Source organism: Plutella xylostella, chromosome 27 (genome assembly GCF_932276165.1).
Source record: "Plutella xylostella chromosome 27, ilPluXylo3.1, whole genome shotgun sequence".
In the NCBI taxonomy this organism is placed as follows: domain Eukaryota; kingdom Metazoa; phylum Arthropoda; class Insecta; order Lepidoptera; family Plutellidae; genus Plutella; species Plutella xylostella.
Genome location: NC_064007.1, coordinates 6,540,310 through 6,559,601, shown reverse-complemented (window position 1 = coordinate 6,559,601; position 19,292 = coordinate 6,540,310). Strand labels below are relative to the sequence as shown.

General features: G+C 39.1%; 2 protein-coding genes across 3 annotated transcripts in view; one reads left to right on the top strand and one right to left on the bottom strand.

Annotated features, from left to right (window-relative positions):
- The window catches only part of LOC125490753 (trypsin-like), a 34,824-nt gene extending 27,029 nt beyond the window's left edge, over positions 1 to 7,795 (top strand). The window contains exon 5 of one of the 2 annotated variants that reach the window (XM_048631018.1): positions 7,643 to 7,795. In XM_048631018.1, the coding sequence (XP_048486975.1) occupies positions 7,643 to 7,663 (21 nt within the window). In that variant the 3' untranslated portion in view covers positions 7,664 to 7,795. Of the gene's footprint in view, positions 1 to 5,952; positions 6,822 to 7,642 lie in introns of those variants that run through there. The other variant, XM_048631017.1, reaches the window with a different exon arrangement.
- Positions 7,796 to 13,208: 5,413 nt separating this feature from the next.
- On the bottom strand, positions 13,209 to 19,133 carry LOC125490789. The gene is made up of 2 exons (XM_048631107.1): positions 18,290 to 19,133; positions 13,209 to 13,325 (listed from the first exon to the last, which is right to left on the bottom strand). Exons 1-2 carry the CDS (start codon positions 19,106 to 19,108, stop codon positions 13,209 to 13,211), a joined length of 936 nt encoding a protein of 311 aa, XP_048487064.1. The 5' UTR covers positions 19,109 to 19,133.
- Positions 19,134 to 19,292: the final 159 nt, after the last annotated feature.

Genomic DNA, 19,292 nt, shown 5'->3' with positions numbered 1-19,292 from the left:
CAAACAGCTGAGGATAATGACCATCGCGAAGCAGTTTGAGAGGATCCTTACATGGCTACGGATAAGATGACAGCAATTTCCTTCATTGACTGACCACAGTCAGTAAATTCTCTAGTTCTAGGGGTGAATGGCATCGCGGGAGAGTCAACGTGATCGGACAGCAGTGAATTTACTGTTTGCGGGCAGTAAATAATTAAGGAAATTGGTATCATCTTATCCGTAGCTATGAAAGGATCATCTTGAACTGCTTGGGGATAATAATTTTCCTCAGCTGTTTCACAATCACCAGCATTTGATTGATACTGGGGCTTTTCCTCTTAAAAATATGTGAGCCCACTTTATTCACGTATTAATTTCCTTTAGGAAAATTCCCTGTAAATTCTGTAATTCTCACATTATACTTACTTCTCCATAAAAACGGACGATATTGCCCTATTCTCCCACTCAACGCCCGAGCTTCAACAAATGTTGCGAGAGCTATCCACGGCAAGCCTTAAAGTTGGACTAAAGGTGAACCGTTCGAAGACAACAGACATGACCAACAGCACGAAACGTAGGGTTGAGGTAGATAGGCAGGAAATACAATATGTCAATGAGTAATTTATTTGGGCGAGATAGCGTCCTTCGTCGTGGGTGCTAAGACCGCCAAACTGAAGTGAGACTGGGCGGCGCACGTCTGTCGTATGCAGCTGGATAGGTAGGGTAAAAATGCTACCAAATGGGTAGCCGATAACGGCCGCCGGCACAGGGGCAGACCCAGAAGAAGATAACGGGATGACCTAGACGTGTTTAGTAGGAACTGGAATGAGGAGGCCATGAACAGGGATAGCTGGAAGACCCAGGAAGAGACCTTTGCCCAGCAAAGGGTCACAAATGTCACAATTGAGTTGGGAAACTCCGTCACATATTCTCCTCGGCCATCCCTGATCAGAGAAGAAGACTTTTATCATTAGAGCCTGAAGACAAAAGTCTTCTTAAACCAGTGCATCTTGCTAGTGATGACGTATGGGGCAGATAGGTGGGCACTGACGGTAGTACTGGTCCACCGATTTAAAGTCACTCAGCGTGCTATGCTTGGGGTTTCTCTGATGATATCAGAAATGAGGGTATCCGTCAGAGGACTAAGGTTACCGACATAGCTGTCAAAATGTGCAAGCTGAAGTGGCAGTGGGCTGGCTATATCTGACGAAGAACCGATAACCGTTGGGGTCGACGAATTCTCGAGTCACAAATAAGGACAACCGTAGGCTGGTAGCCAGTAGTGGCTGGATGAGGAAGCCCGAGGACCGAGTCTCCACAAGCTCCTTGGGAGAGGCCTATGTTTAGCATTGGATGATTATTGACTGATGCTTGGACACAATGGGGTCTTCAAAAAACATTTTATAAAATAATTGTATTTTGTAAAAAAAAATAGGACCTAAACAAAAAATAATATAGCGCAATCAGCACCCTCCTAAATGGGTTATTTAAAGATCCGTCTTTGAATTTTTCCATATATTCCCTAAAACAACGACGAAAAGTATAATACGCCATTAGATACGCAATAAAAGTCCGTAAAAAAACGACGTATCATATAATGCGACATAGTAGGATACATAGAACAATGACCTATCTGATTTTTCAGGAAACCTAGACTTATTACAGACTAATTATACAGGCTATATTGCAAAAGTCCATTCGTATAATAATGTGACCAAATTTCAAATGAATTGCTTCAGCCGTTTTCATTTTATCGAACAAAACGTTGTTTAAAAACTTTAACTGGCTCTCCTGTAAAGTTGCTGTTTTGCAGATCCGTCATTGTTCTACGACTGCGACGAAATAGTTCCCGCGGACCAACAGGCCGGAGAAGTACACTCCGTATGAAACCACTCAGGCTGCCAGAAGCCTTGGGGTACCCCCTAAACAGACTGGCTCTGCGGGCACGGACGCACAGATGGCAGCCCCATCGTCGTGATCGGGGTGCTGTGGGCTAATCACCTGCACACCCTTAAACTTCAACCGATTATGAAACCTTTAACAAGAAGCGAAAATAACCGGACTCCCTCAACGACGACTTTTGGCATGAAACAACGGACACGACCACAAGTGGCAAAAATCATGAGGGACTACAACAAAGGAAAAGTATCGCTCCAGACCTGCAACAGTTACCGCGGCATCAGCCTCTTAAGTATAGTTGGTAAATTGTATGCAAAAATATTGATTGAAAGGGTAGTGAAAGAGACCGAAGAAAAGATCTGGGATGTGCAAGGTGGTTTTCGAAAGGGGATGGGATGTACGGATCAAGTCTTTTCTCTACGAAGCGTCACAGAAAAAGTCCTTGCAAAGCAGCAAAAGGTGTTCTGTGGCTTATGATAGAGTGAGGAGGAATGATTTATGGGAGACACTATCCGTTTATGGAGTGTCTGGCCACCTGACGCGGGCACTGGGGTCCCTTTATAGGGAATCTAGTGCGTGTGTCAGGATAAACGGAGCCTACACTGACTGGTTTGGTATCCACAGAGGTGTTAGACAGGGATGTGTGGCTTCGCCTTGGCTGTTTAATTTATTTATGGATAGTTGTCTCAAGGATATGAAAGATGACGAAAGAGGTTTGCGAATAGGAGAGTTGCTTCTTAATTGTTTCCTGTATGCTGACGATCAAGTCATACTTGCATCGTCGGTAGAACAGCTGCAACAACAAGTAACTCTCATGCATGAAAGTTTTAAAAGGCACAAAAGCAATCAAGTTAGTTTCCACAGAAATTTCAGGCCATCTTAGCCACATTATGAATTTATGTATCGACAACGGCATATACCCAGAAAAGCTTAAACCTGTAATTGTTAAGCCAATTTTTAAGAAAGAGGATAGTCATAGCATGAAATATTACCGACCAATAGCTAAAATATCTATTTTCTCTAAAGTTTTTGAAACAATTATCTACAGGGCGCTATTATCCTACCTCAACAAATATAGTATCCTAATAGAAGAACAAAAGGGATTCCGAAAAGAAAAAACTATAAATTCTGCAGTGTATGACCTACTCAAGGATATATTGACATGCAGGGATGAAAATAGGCCAATATGTGCTATATACATGGACATGACAAAAGCGTTCGACTTTGTAGATCATAAAATTCTATTCAATAAATTAAATTCCTACGGTATCCGAGGCAATGTTCTCAGTCTCTTAGAATCTTACCTGAGCAACCGGAAACAGACAACGGAAATAACAAGAGTCTGCCCAACAGCCAAAAAAGAAATAAAATATATGTCCGACTCTAGAGAAATTACGAGCGGTGTACCTCAAGGTAGTGTATTGGGTCCATTATTGTTCCTGATATACATTAATGATCTACCCAAAGACATACCCCACCCAATGGTCTTATTCGCTGATGACAGCACAGTGACTATTAAATGTATAGATATTGACATATACGAATCTTCCATTAATCAGGCTTTAAAAGACATTATCAATTGGATGAATAATAATAAATTAATAGTAAATATTGACAAAACTAAATTTATGACATTTTATCAAAATACTAATACTACTGACTTTTTAAATATAAATTATGATGGACATCCTATTGAAAACGTCACAGTTACAAAATTTCTGGGATTAAAAATTGACTATAAACTGACATGGAAAGAGCAAGCCTCAGAGGTATGCAAAAAACTGAGCGAATTAGCATATTTGCTCTATAAACTATCTCACATAGTGAACCGTAAAACAGTCCTATCGGCATACCACGGCTTCGTTGCATCTACGCTCCGCTATGGCATCATATTCTATGGCAATTTCACGGAGAGAGAAGCTATTTTCAGGGCTCAAAAGAGGTGCTTACGTTCTATATGTGGAATTAAGAGTGATGAAAGCTGTAAACCACTATTTAAATCACTCAAGATTTTAACATTTCCATCTCTGTATATACTTGAAGTAGCAATTTTCGTTAAACAAAACCCTAAACTCTTTCTAAAAGTCTCTGAAATACGCAAAAGAGAAGTTACCATGAGATCACAGTATGCTAATACTCTGTGTTTACCGATGGCAAAAAAGGCACTTGTCAGAAAAAGCATAGTATATATGGGACCAAAAGTATATAATAAAATTCCCAATGACATACAAATTCTCAATCTTCAAATGTTCAAAAATAGACTACATAAACTGTTAATAGAAAAATGCTATTATTCAATTAATGATTATTTAAATGATGAACTTTGACATAAAACTTATTTAACCTATGACCTTATCGACCTTTTCTTTAAATCTTGTTGCCTGTTATATTTTTATTTTATTCTCACTTACAATTGAATGCATGTGCATGTGCTAATTAATTATGTACTTATTTGTATGTCCCACTCTAGTTGGACAGAACATAGCGTTCACAAGAATTTTATTGTCTAAAACATCTTTTATATTATATCATGTTCTATGAATGTATGTATAATGTCTACCTGTGTTCACAAATAAATATATTTGAATTTGAATTTGAATTTGAAAGGAAAGGAATGAAAGTGAATGTTAATAAGACGAATGTTATGGTGTTTGAAAGAGAGGAACAGGTAACTGAATGTAAGATCACGATCGAGAACGAAAAAGTGGAGCAAGTGAATGAGTTTGTTTATTTGGGTAGTCTGTTTACGAGGGATGGGAAATGTGAAGGGGATATTGAAAGAAGAGTGAAAGCGGGAAATAAAGTAAATGGGGCCTTGCACTCTTTCATGAGGAGTCAAAACGTGTCTCAAAAGGCTCGTTTGGCTGTTCATGGGGGAGTGTTGGTCCCTACACTAATGTATGGAAGTGAAAGCTGGGTTTGGCAGAAGAAGAATGAAAGTAGGGTAAATGCTGTTGAGATGTGCTCTCTAAGAAGTATGTGTGGACTGAAACTGAATGATAGAATAAGGAATAGTGTTATAAGAGATCGAGTTGGAGTAAAAGAAGACGTAGTGACCAAAATTGAAAAGGGAATGTTGAGATGGTTTGGTCACATTGAAAAGATGGATGAAAGAAGACTGACGAAAGAAATTTATTGTGCGGAGATGTATGGTTGTGTCGGTAGAGGACGTCCTAGGCGAAAGTATGTCGACCAGATAGGCGACATACTCAAGAAGAGCCAAATTAGGAGTTTCCGAAACCGACGTGCGTGTATGAAGAGACTTATGAATGTGGAGGAAGCGAAAGAAGTATGTCAGGATCGACGAACGTGGAGATCCATAGTCTCTGCCTACCCCTCTGGGAGACAGGCGTGAGCATATGTATGTATGTGTACATTTCTTTATGACGAACAAGAAAAAATTTTTGTTATCATACCTATACCCTACCTAATTCGTAAAATTATATCATCATCATCGTGGCCTTGTACGTCTATGACAGACGATTTAGTTAGTGTGTGGAACACGATTTTTCGTGACTATATAAGCCGATACGGGAGCGGCAAGGCCTCCCGCAGGATCTACAAGTGAAAGTGCAGCTAGTGGTCGGTACACGACTGTGACGTTTTTGGCGCTTGTGGGCGAGATCAGAAAACCAGGCGTCGTCGTGAATTTTACGGCCGTCGAACACGTGCTTTCGCCATGCATCCCTACCCTCAGCGAGTTTCTCCCAACTTTGATAATCGATGCCAGAAGCAGCCATATCCCGCTTGACGCAATCTTTGAATCGCAGTATGGGTCGCCCCAACCCTCTCTTAGCATTTGCCACAGCGCCAAGCATAACACTCCGCGGCAGACGAGACGTTTCCATTCTGTGCACATGCCCTAAAAAATTATAAACGCGAAAGTTTTTAAGTAAGTACATACCTAAGTATGTTGAGCAAATTTGATGAAATTAGGTAGGTAAGTAGGAGCTGATACCCTCGATTTACATTATAATTTTAAACTTTCCACTGAGCGCCCCCCAGTAGGCGCGGTGATTTCCGTGATACAGGGTAACTCCTGGCTGGAAGGGTGCATTCATTTATCAATTCCAGGTAAGTCAAAACCAGGTTGTGGTTGTGGACAAGAACAGTCACAACACCGCCGTGGCAGCTGACGTCACCAGGTTGATGCTACTCGTCTTCGCAACGTCAATTGGGATTATGTATTCCAAAATCTCATTATTTTTTTAAGTAAGTAGCTACCGATGATAGTTTTAATGTCTAAATTTAAACTTATTGTGTTTAAATTATAATATTAATATTTTTTATAAATTTATGTTTAAAAAGTGGCTTTTTAGGCAAATACTGTAAGTTTTGCATTTCCGTTTATAATGTTTTTTTTTTCTTATTATACATATAGGATGTTCTCGGAGTGGTAGGTATATTGTTACCTGAAAAGGGGTGACTCAGACTCATTCTGAGCAACTTTTGTCGGGTAGTTTAACTTGATTATGTTGATGACTTTGAAATTTTGTCTTTTATTGAAATTAAATGTATTTTTAACAACTTATGATTTTTTATAAGTATCTTTCCTTTGCCCCCTTTGGTATATTAATACTATGTAGGTACGAATAGAAATCATAAGTAGGTATATGAAAAAGACGTATGTAGAAATATGCGAAACGTTTTACATATTTGATGTGTCCTAGAGTCCACTTGCAAAGCTAAGGGTCTTAAGGGGACCATAAATAGCTACGTTTACCTTAAATAAAATTTACACCGCGGTGTTGTAAAAAAACGTTGTATTAAGTAACTACTAGCTGTTCCCGCGAGCTTCGCTTCGCCTTAAAAAGTTTTCCCGTGGGAATTCCGGGATAAAAAGTAGCCTATGTACTTTCTCAGGGTCTAGACCATAATGTATACTAAATTTCATTCCAGACATTGTACAGACCTTAGAATAACAATATACGAACGAGACGGTAAAGTAATTTATGTTTACTGGCGTATTCGACGATGTATCTGTGTCAGTTCATTATATACTTATGTACAATACCTAGAAACTTACGTAGCGTAGGACATACAATACAGTGTGTTAAAAAGGATAGAAAAGACACTAAGAGTTGTAGATTTTGACCTTTACTATAATTATTTACCACTATTGCAACACCTTGTACTTTAACGTCCGTCAACATTGCTTCGCCGTAGACAAGTAAAAAAGCTACAATAAATAATATTGCGATGGCCATGGCTTGGCCATCGCAATTTTTACTTAGGTACTTTTGAGACTGGAAATAAAAAGGAAAGTGATGGATTTCAGTATGAAGTTACTAATAATGACTGTGCTATTTTACCATGGTAAGCTTTATTATTTACGGTAGTTACAAGTACGGTAGAGTAAAATTGGATATATCTATTATCTATGTGTATATGTGGTACTTTATACTAAGCTCCTTCAGTTTTCAAAGGTAAAAGAATGTAACCTTACCAATTTTTTATTTATATAGTTAGGTAGGTATACTAAATCAAAGTCTATTTAAAAAGTAAAAGAATTGTTATTTCTTTATTACCGATAGGGTACAATCAACCCCCAGTAAAAGAGAGAATTTTTTTTTTCAACATTATTAGGAAAGGAAAGAATAAGCCAGATGATTGCCGACCTCTGATAGGAGATGGTACCCAAAGAAGAAGAAGAAGAACATTATTAGGCATGTATTAATTACCTACCTTAAGAATGACAATTTTATCCTTATGCGAACCATACATTTTATGCGATCAGGAATTTCTCTTATAATTATGTTTTCAGGGAGCTGTGAGGACATGGTGACTGTGAGGGAGCCCCCCGCGCCCCCCGCCAACAGGATCGTCGGGGGACGACCCACCACCGTCGAGGCATACCCATACATGGCGTATTTAAGATCATTATATACGGTAGGTAGTTAGGTACTGCTGCTTTACCAGACCCTTTGATTGCTTTAACAGACATGTTTTGGCCATATCTTGGTGATACCTAAATCAATTTGATATTGAAATATCTCATTTGAAAGCTTATAAGTTGACAATGTTTTTAAGCTGAAGTGCACAAAAAATTGTTATATGAAATTTCTTTTTTAATTTAACTTATTTGTTTTTAGGTTTTGAATATTTTTTTAAAATGTTTATATATTTTGAGGTATTGTGTCTAATTTAAGTCGAATAATGCACATTTGATTATTTAAATAAGTTTATTAAGATGTTACAAATGCAAAACAAACAAAAAAAGTATTGAAATATGGCTAGTTTTTTTTATTTTCGGTTTTAAACATGAAATTTTGGCAAAAATTCAAAAAATCTTTAAATATTAAATATCTTAGAAATGGTTAAGTTTCGAATAATGCATTATAGGGTATAATCGACTGGAAATGCCTTCCTCTATCACCTCCTGAAAGGATCAGGTCTACTTACCAATAACCCTGTATAGCCCTCATTGTAACGTACTTTATCACTGTATTTGCAGATGCGTGGCCAGAAACCGCTGCTGTTAAACTGTGGGGGCGTGATACTCACACAGCACCACGTGCTCACCGCTGCGCACTGCTTAAAAAAGTAATAAATTCTTAATATTTGTATATACGTTAGGGCGTCTTGCATAACAAAGTTAAATAAAATTAAATAGTTTGTCTCTTGCTCTGACAGTATAATGTCAGAGCAAGAGGTCATAGATTTAATTTTATTTAACTTTGTTGTGCAAGACGCCCTTAGTTACGATTTAGCGGTCAGCTATATTTCCCGGTCATTAATTTACATGCTGCCTCCAAGAGCTTCGCTATTATACGCAGAACTAGCACCGCCAGTGGATAAAAAATACATAGTAACTTCCGTTTGAAAGCGTTTATTCCAAAAACTGCCAAGGCCACCCCCTCGTCATGCTAATTCCAATTTTTAGAACGGCCATCGTTAGCGATTTTTAGATTAACTTCTAGATTCCTATTATATATATTATATTATTATATATATATATTTATATATATTCCTGATAACTATTATAACTAGGATTATTTCCTTTATGGTGGAGGCTTACTTACTGTACGTAATTCTCCGCTCGCTGGCGTCGTGGACGCGGTCTAAAGGAAGTTGTCCCGGGTCTAAGGCTGTTCCTCCACCACCGCCGTAACCGGGAGGTGATGAGGTCGCCAATTTTGTGATATTATTTAACATGGCCATGAAGTGTACGAGCGCCGTCATCCTTTACGTCGTTCTCGCTGACGGAGCGTCACGGATGGTGACGGCTGTGGTGGACAAACGGCCTAAGGCACCGTGTAGCGCATATATTTACTATAGCTGTTGCCCGCGAGCTTCGCTTCGCCCTAAAATTATTTTGCCGTGGACGACTCCCGAACTACCTACCCAGTAACATGCCATGGTGGTATTAAATTAGATGAAAGTTGACAAATAAGTACGAAGATACTTGACTAAAAATGATTTTCATGACTTCATTGAGCAAAGACTTGTATAGCAATGGCAGAATAGTAATTTATAAATGTTTAATTTCAAGCATCTAACTTATGCAGTTTTGGTTTTATCATACTACCTACTTATTTTTTTTCACTTTAACTCCCATTTTTCAAAACAAAACCATAACTTTACTAAAGTGTGCAGACATGTTAGATTGAAAACATCTAGGTATCTTGCAATATCCTATTGTAACTAAGCTTTACGGCTGTTTTAACAGCATGCAGATTTCATCACGCACGTGGGATAGCACGCCATTTTCCCGCATCTCGTGTGCATATTCCACGCGTTACAATGAATACTTGTATGAACGCGTGCGGGGAAATCCCGCGTGCGTGATCAAATCCGCATGCTGTTAAAAACAGCCTAAGTTAATGCCGAATTTCAACCGCTAACTCCGGTTTTTGTGGGAAAATACGGTACCTAAGCTACGTCCCTTCCAAATTTCAAGTGCCTACGCTACGTTTAGCCTGTGCGTTGATATCGTGTGCGTGTCAGTCATGGGAATTCCGTGTGTAGAAAATCTCTGCACATTTTTCCTAAAACACCTACGTAATAAGTTTCATGGTTTTATCTTCAAAAATGACGCATACGAACCAAATGACAATGAATGAAACCTCGTATTGAAATGTACAGTCGTTTATTGGGTTGTTTTCGAGGACCTTAAAAACATACTGCAAATACGTGGCTTTTTTTTTTTCTAAATGAAACCTTTTTACTGAAGTGTCTGAAGTCGGCCATAAGGGACTTATAATAATAATAATAAAATAATAATAAACTTTTTATTTCAGCAAAAGCCATATTTTGTTAGTAACAATTAAACTTAACCTATGTTAGTGTAATAAAAAGACAATCTTAGGACTACATAAACAAAAAATATTAGATATTACTATTTACAAGCTTATATAAAAGTATTTACAATTTCCCCAATACCCTACTCACCCAATGCTTCAATATGCTACCATCCGTTCTTCCTGCAATGACCTCCAGCATGCCGTTGGTGCTGGCGCGCACCCTGTACATGAGCGACGCTACCTTTTTGCGCATAATTGCATGGAAGCCATCAGTATGTGCTTCCGCAAACATACCGGATGCACTGCAGTGGCGAGGCAGCCCCAACAACATCCTAAAGGCATTGTTATATTGAACTCGCAGAGCGCTGAGAGCCTTTTGCGTGGGTACACTACATAATTCCGAATTACTTTTTTACGAATATGAAAATAACGATTTTTAAAATTTCGAATTTCATAGTTCCGAATAATTCACAATCCCGAATTTTAAGTTTCCGAATAACGAAAATCACGAATAGTTTATAAACGAATTTTCAAACAACACATTTATTAAAAAGACGAAAGTCAATTTTCCGAATATTATTATTTCGATGTTTCAAAAGTACGATTTTTTATTATATCGAATTGTTAAAATTACGAATCCCGAAGTTTTAATATTCCGAAAATACAAAATCCCGAATGTATCTTAGTTAACAAGAAATGGTTATATGAATAATGCAGCATAATGCGTATAAAAACAATATTTTTTAAGCTATATTATGTGAAACGCTCCGCTCCGCTTTGTTTTTCGATATCTATGTGAACCTAACACGCTCCTCCTCGCTTTGCTCGTCGTCGCACCTATCTTTAGGTTTAGGTCCTAAGGTTTTTAAGTTTAAACACCATAAAAATCCTAGCAATTGTTTTGCTCTAAATTTGAAACGCTCCGCTCCGCTTCGCTGCGCTCCGCTTTGTTTTTCGATATCTATGTGCACCTAACACGCTCCTCCTCGCTTTGCTCGTCGTCGCACCTATCTTTAGGTTTAGTTCCTAAGGTTTTTAAGTTTAAACACCATAAAAATCCTAGCAATTGTTTTGCTCTAAATTTGAAACGCTCCGCTCCGCTTCGCTGCGCTCCGCTTTGTTTTTCGATATCTATGTGCACCTAACACGCTCCTCCTCGCTTTGCTCGTCGTCGCACCTATCTTTAGGTTTAGGTCCTAAGGTTTTTAAGTTTAAACACCACAAAAATCCTAGCAATTGTTTTGCTCTATATTTGAAACGCTCCGCTCCGCTTCGCTGCGCTCCGCTTTGTTTTTCGATGTCTATGTGCACCTAACACGCTCCTCCTCGCTTTGCTCGTCGTCGCACCTATCTTTAGGTTTAGGTCCTAAGGTTTTTAAGTTTAAACACCACAAAAATCCTAGCAATTGTTTTGCTCTATATTTGAAACGCTCCGCTTTGTTTTTCGATATCTATGTGCACCTAACAAGCTCCTCCTCGCTTTGCTCGTCGTCGCACCTATCTTTTGGTTTTGGTTCTAAAGTTTTAAAGACGTTTATGTTTTTTGTCAAAATCACGAATTATGATATTTCCGATCGGGATTTGACTTTTTCGTGATTATAATAAATCGGTATTTTATTTTTCGTATATTAAAGTAATCGTATTTTTTAACATTCGTATATTTAACAATCGTAATAACAATATTCGTGATTATAACATTCGAAATTATAATTTTCGTGAATATTATAATTCGGTATTTAAAAAATCGTAAATTACATATTCGGGGTTATCAAATTCGGAAAAAAGTTTTTCGGAATATTTGGGTGTTCCCCCTTTTGCGTATATTTGACCCACAGGCTGCCCGTGTAAAAACATTGACAATAGGATTTAAAAAGTGTAATTTTTACTTCACGTGAGCATCGAGCAAACCTGCGGGCCAACATATTCGCGCGGGCTGCCAGCACCCTGCGCTCCCGTTCAATATCATCATCATCATGCAGGTCTTCATTGACAATATGCCCGAGGTACTTAAAGCTAGATACCCTTTTCAACGGCTGACCATACAATTTTATGGGTATATTGAATGCAGTAGCCTTATTTCTAGTTTTAAAAACCATAAGCTCGCTTTTTTTAACATTATATAATAGGCCATGCGTAAGAGCATACCTCTCACAAATGTTCAGTAGCCTGCTCAGTCCGTTGATTGAAGGGCTCAGCAGAACCATGTCATCTGCGTAACTGATGTTATCATCATGCTCTTACCATCCACATAGCATCCTGCATGTGTTCTGCTGAGCTCATCAATCAGGCTGTCAACATAAACATTGAACAGTAAAGGGGAAGATAACCCACCCTGTCTCACCCCACAGTCAAGCTTGTACCTATCAGAATGCTCTGTACCCCATCGAACCTTATTCATTTGGTTTTGGTACCAAAATCTTAAGATGTGTACAACCTCGTGAGGCACATTAAGCTCTCTACATTTCTCCCACAGGATATCATAGGACACCAGATCAAAGGCCTTTGATAAATCTAAAAAACAAGCAAATACACTTGTTTTTCTATCTGTATAATATTTGACTGTGTGCTTGAGGGCCAGTATCGCAGTCTCAGTGGAGAGTCCGGGTCTGAACCCAAACTGCGCATCGTGGAGCTTTATATACCTACTAAGCTGGCCCTCAATCAAACCGTCAAATACTTTGGCTACTATTGTAGCTAGAGATATTGGTCTATAATTACTTATACTAGATATGTCACCAGTCTTATTTTTAATAACTGGCACTACAATGGTCTCTATCATATCCTGTGGGAGGTAGCTATGGCTAATACATAAATTATAAAACATACACAATATCCTTGGGAGGTGAGCACCAGCATTTTGTAGGTGCTCTATACTTAGACCATCATGGCCTGGAGATTTACCTCGGGTCATGTATTTTATAGTGTGCAACACATCTTTAGCTGAAAATCGCACCCTCAACCTGGTTTCATTACTTAGGTCTGTGTTATTTGAGCACGCTTTCTTATTTACACATGGTTCAACTTTAAAGTGTTCTTTAAAGCGGTTTGCTATATCTTTTGGTTCACACTTGGCCAAGTCTGCCTGCTTCAGTTGAGGGCAACTGAAGCAGGCAGACTTGGCTTAAGATTAAGTTTATTAGTGCATTTCCAAAATTTACCGAAATGTTTTTCTTTTCGCAGAGTAGCCAGTATATCCATTTTAATTTCATTCCGTCGACCGCCGTCGTTCGAACCGGTTGTCACCGTGCTCCCGCGTAGCTAGTTCGCTTGCCCCACTACCTGCCCCGTGCCGCTGCCGGTCCGTGCGACGTAATCGGTCATAGACTAAGAAGTATTGTGCGTACAGAAGTGACTACATCCACGATGTCAAACCCCCTAAACAGCACATTCAACCCAACCAAGAACACTGAGGCAGATAATGTTCCCGTGAACCCTGTCGGCACCCCCATGGCGACTGATGAGGCACCACTGCTGGAAAAGGAGTCCCCACCGAATTACGTTACCTTTAGGAACCAATTTGTCCGCTTCGGCGACGATTCCTTGCAAAACGACATGGCGAGTTTCCAGGCCAGCATGAACGACCTTTTGGAGAAGTGGTTTGCCAAGCAGGACGAGAAGATGACGGCCATGCTCTCCGAATTTAGGGAGGTTAACAGGGCTGTAACTTTCTTAAGTGAAAAATACGACGAAATCAATAAGAAAACTGAAGAAGCTTTGAGCAACATAACTTCCCTCAACAAAAAAGTTGAATACCTTGAGCAAAAGCTGAACACCATTGTTACACTCGAATCCAAAATAGATATCATGGAGCAACAAGCGCGCCAGTGCAACCTAGAAATAGGTAACCTACCAGAGAAACGGAGCGAAAACCTTGTGGCAATTGTGCAAGAGGTCGGCGTTGCACTGAAGCAGAATATTGCACCAAACGACATAATATCTGTACACCGAGTTCCCCATGCCAATCCAAAAAGTCCGCATCCAAAAAACATCATTGTGAAGTTCAACACACGCTCGCTTCGTGATAACATCTTGGCTGCGGCCCGCATCTCAAGAGGCATCACATCTGAGAAGTTAAACATCCCTGGTGATCCCCGTAAGGTCTACATTAATGAACACCTGACCCTTAAGAATAAGCAGCTGTTTCGCGAGGCAAGGGAAGCGGCCAGCAAGAACAACTTCCGGTTCGTCTGGGTGCGACACGGAGGAGTCTTGGTTCGTGAAACTGAAGTCTCGCCAGTGCTTGCTATTCGATCCCATAGCGACATCGCTAAAATTAAACCTAGGAATATTACTACGTAAAGTATGGACCCTGCTACTCTCACTTCTTGGCTCCCTAGATCATTTAATTATCAGCCCATATCCATGCCTACCAATAGTTTATGTGTCTTATATATTAACTCACCAAATTCACTTTTTCTTACCATACTTGTATATCTACGTTTGTCCCCCCTCCCTCTCCCCCAACACACTAATATATAAAATAAACATAATAACTATCAATTTATACCACAACACTCACAACAGCCCTGATCTTTTACAACTGGTGTCTTATCTATACACTCACTATTCTTTGCCACAGCTTGTTTACTCATTGCTACATTCGTCTTCCAATTCGCGCTTACTGATAATTTCATACCACCCTACAAGTTAAATCTCAATACTATCTTAGCACTGCCAATATTATGCTCGCCTATTTTTATTTCATACATGACTGCATGTCGTTTATCTTATTGTTACCATTACTATACTATTAGGTATTTTACTGAGGCTACCCAGCTATTTATAGGTACAATATGTTCCAATGCTTATCGCCTTAACTATAAATTTACTAACCTTTTAATAAACGTACATGTAATAATAGCATATTGGTTGGAATTTCATTCACAGTACATTTATTTTTAGTTAATTATTATACCTACCTATACCTACCAAAAAAAAATATTTGTTTAATTAGGCACTCTCAAAAATGAAGGATAAAATATGTATTTATTATCAAAATTGCGGTGGTATGCGAACCAAATTAAATACTTTATATCACAACATCCTATCTAATTGCTACGACGTCATTATTTTAACTGAAACTTGGTTAATTCCAGCGATATCCGATGGTGAGTTCATTGATAGTAGGTATGTGGTATTTCGTTGCGATCGGGACCGAGAGGCCTGCGGCAAGCTGGATGGCGGCGGCGTGTTGGTGGCGGTGCGGCGCGAGCTGGGGCTGCGCGCCGCGCGCCGCGTGCTGCCCGCCGCCCCCGCCCCCTCCGCTGCCGCCCCTGCTGCTTGCCTCGACTACGTACTTATTGAACTACCGGCAACGGATCCAGGCTCGAGACACGTCATTGCTGCCGTATACATACCCCCAAAACTACCCCTTCACGTTTACATGTCTCTGCTCGAACCGCTTAGTGAATACCTCTCTAATGCCCGTATTGCCCGCCATGTAATTGTGGGCGACTTCAACATTCCCTGTCTAACATGGACACTCAACGGTTCTCACTGTACACCTTCGTTCGAGAATGGTAGTACAAACGATATCGGCCTATACCTACTTAATTTCATATCGTTACTTAATACTTTTCAATATAACTCACTACAAAATCACATTAACCACACACTGGACCTTTTTCTAACTGATGGTGAATGTCAATGTTTACCGCCCCCAAATGATTTACTACCTCCTGACAGACACCACCCTACCCTCTTGGCGTTGATTGTCCTTGACACTAGTAACGATACTATGCCCCGTCAACCTATCCGCAAATTATGTTTTAACCGAGCTGATTATTGTATGATTAATAAAGACTTAAATGAACTCAAGTGGAATGATATATTTGACAAGTTACCAGCTGTGGAGGCGGTTAACTCCTTTTATGAAATTCTATATTCTATCATTAAGATGCATACCCCAACTAAAATATGTAAAAGATCATCATATCCAGTGTGGTTTTCAACCGCATTGATCCACATATCTAAAAATAAAAATAAAGCATGGGTTAAATGGAAGAAAACCAAGAATATTTCAGATTATGAATTATTTTCTTTATTTAGGCACAGGTACAAATTAGAATCAAAAAAATGTTTTGTTGACTATATTGAGTCCGTTGAGAATGGTATACGTACTAACATTAAAAACTTCTGGAGTTTTATCTCTAGTAGAAAATGCAATCCCGGAATACCGTCTACCGTTCGGTATAAAAATGACATCACAAGTGATCCTAAGGAAATATGCAATTATTTTTCTGCCTTTTTTGAGTCTGTTTACGAGCCTTCCTCTGCGGATCTTAGTAACTGGGATGTTGGCCTGGACCCATATAAATTCGATAACCACTCCACCGTGAACTTAAGCAGTATTCATCTTTCATGTGATTCTATCCTGCGTGAACTGAAAAACCTTGATGCCACTAAAGGACCGGGCCCGGACGGGATACCAGCCTCTTTTCTAAAAGCGACATCTGTTAGTATCACTATGCCTTTATATATTATATTTAACAAATGTCTACATGAGGGATCATTTCCTGCGGTGTGGAAGAAGGCTAACATTACGCCAGTTTTTAAAAGTGGCTCGAGAAGTAATGTAGAAGACTACCGGCCGATATCAGGTTTGTCGGCCTTGTCGAAGCTTTTCGAAAAGCTTGTACACACACATATTTATCCTCTTCTTCACAGTAATATAATCCAACAACAGCATGGTTTTGTTCACCGCAGATCAACTGTCACTAATTTAATGTTATATTCTAATTACTTATTCGACCATATGGACCATCGCATCCAAGTAGATTCAGTGTACACAGATTTTCGAAAGGCTTTCGACAAGGTGGACCATAGACTCCTTTTACAAAAATTGTCATATAATGGAATCAAAGGTGATCTCCTCCGCTGGTTTGCATCGTATATATTCAATAGAACTCAAAGAGTTGTAGTAAACGGCTTCGAGTCCAATACCATTTTTGTATCTTCTGGTGTCCCCCAGGGCTCAATCCTAGGCCCCTTAATTTTTATTTTATTTATAAATGACATAAACACATGTTTCCATAACTGTAAATTTCTACTATTTGCCGACGACCTTAAAATCTTTCTAGGTGTTCAAAACGAACATGACTGTGTTTTATTTCAACAAGACCTCGACAGGTTTAGTACATACTGTACTGATAACAAGCTTCACCTAAGTCTGTCTAAATGCTGCTCCATTACTTTTACTAAGAAAATTAATGTAGTCAAGTTCACTTATAGTCTCAATGGTTTCTATCTCCCAAAATTGTCACACATACGTGATCTTGGTGTCACTTTTGACTCACATTTACATTTTGATATTCACATAGATAATATTGTTAAAAAATCATTCCAAATGTATGGCTTCGTCATGCGAACCTGCAAAGATTTCAAGAGATATTCCACTTATGTTTATTTATTTAATACTCTAATACGTCCCCACCTAGAATACGCTTCATGTATATGGAACCCCTTTTACGCTAAGTATGAAGATGCTATTGAAAATGTGCAACATAAATTCCTTCGTTCAACCTTTTATAAAATTTTCAAATCAAAATTACCTTACCCAGGCCTACTTGATAAATTTAAAATGCCTACACTTAAATCTAGGCGGATACTTCTCGGAGCCATGATGCTATACAATCTTTGTAGACATCGGTTCGATTCCATTGAACTAATAAACTCCATAAGCTATCGCGTGCCGCGGCGAGGCGGCCGGCAGCGAGCTGCGAACCCGCACCAGCTGTTCGCGTCCTCCAGCTGCCGCACCAACGCCGGCAAGCGCGCGCCACTGCAGCGCCTTGTAGCTACTTATAATCAACTCTTTAATGACGCTGACGTGTTCACACTTACTCCCTATTGTTATAAGAAACATATAACTGAAACACTCAATAACTTACACATGTAGTAACTCATACACACTCACACTACTTAAATGTCACTTCAATCCTCTTTCCTCTCCCCCTCCCCGTCCCTTCCCCTGGGTTGTTTAGTGTTTAGTCTTTGTGTTTAATTTAGTCACTCTTTGTAAGTACTTGCAATTGTATTTAAAAACTTAATCTGTGGATAACGGTGTGGATTGTACACCAAATTACTCTTCTTATATATACGTGTTACATAATGTATGTGTACAATTGTTTGTTGTCCCTAATAAATAAAATAAAAAATAAAAATAAAATTTGATCACTATTGTTCTGACACCATTTGAGCTTCAACTTAAAGAGTTTCCTACTTTCACACATATTATTGTAAATTGGTCCACCCGACGGTCTGCCCAGAGCTACCCAAAATTGAAAGTGCGATCTTGCAGATGCATGATACTGTCTGACATATTTATTCCAACCAATAATATACTTTTTCCTATTAGGTTTAACATTATATGTACTACTTAGTGTGGCCGCCTGACTAATTGCAGTGACCAGATTGTTATACATGTTATCTATGATTTTTCTATGATCTATTTGGTTACAAACATCATCACAACAAAATCTTAATTCTGATGGAAAATCAATGTTTTTAAGAAAACTGTTACAATAGTCTTTATAACTGTTAACCGCATCACCCTCCCTATTGCCCCATATAACTTTGTTACAATTATAACCATCAGCATACACCTTTCTCCTTATCACACTTAGATTACATTGAAATGTAATAGGTAAATGATCAGACCAATAAACATCGTACAATACTTTAACATCTGTAATCGTGTTATAGGCTGACTCCGTCACCAGAAAGTGGTCCAACCATCGTCTAGTCCCATGAGATTCACTTACATAAGTATATGTCCCAGAGTCCATACCAAGGATTTCAAAGTCCGCACATTTCCACTGTTGTTCCGCACAAAAGTTCAACATCTCATTGCAAAATAGAGTATGTGGATGAGCATTAAAGTCGCCTAATATATAAACAGCCTCTACATCGCTATTTTCTATAACTGCGTTCACTTCACAAAGACACTCCGTAAAGTTCAACAAGTTTTCAGCAGAATCTGTGGGCATATACACATTCAACACTAAGATTGACTGATCAACTTATTCAGCTTTACCCTAACTGTGGGGGAGGCGCCGATAGGCGCCTTCATCCAGTTAAATACGTGGCAAACACATACAAACTATAAGTACATCAGCTAAAATCAAACCATACCGCGATCTATACGAACACCCGACAACGCCATCTAAGAGC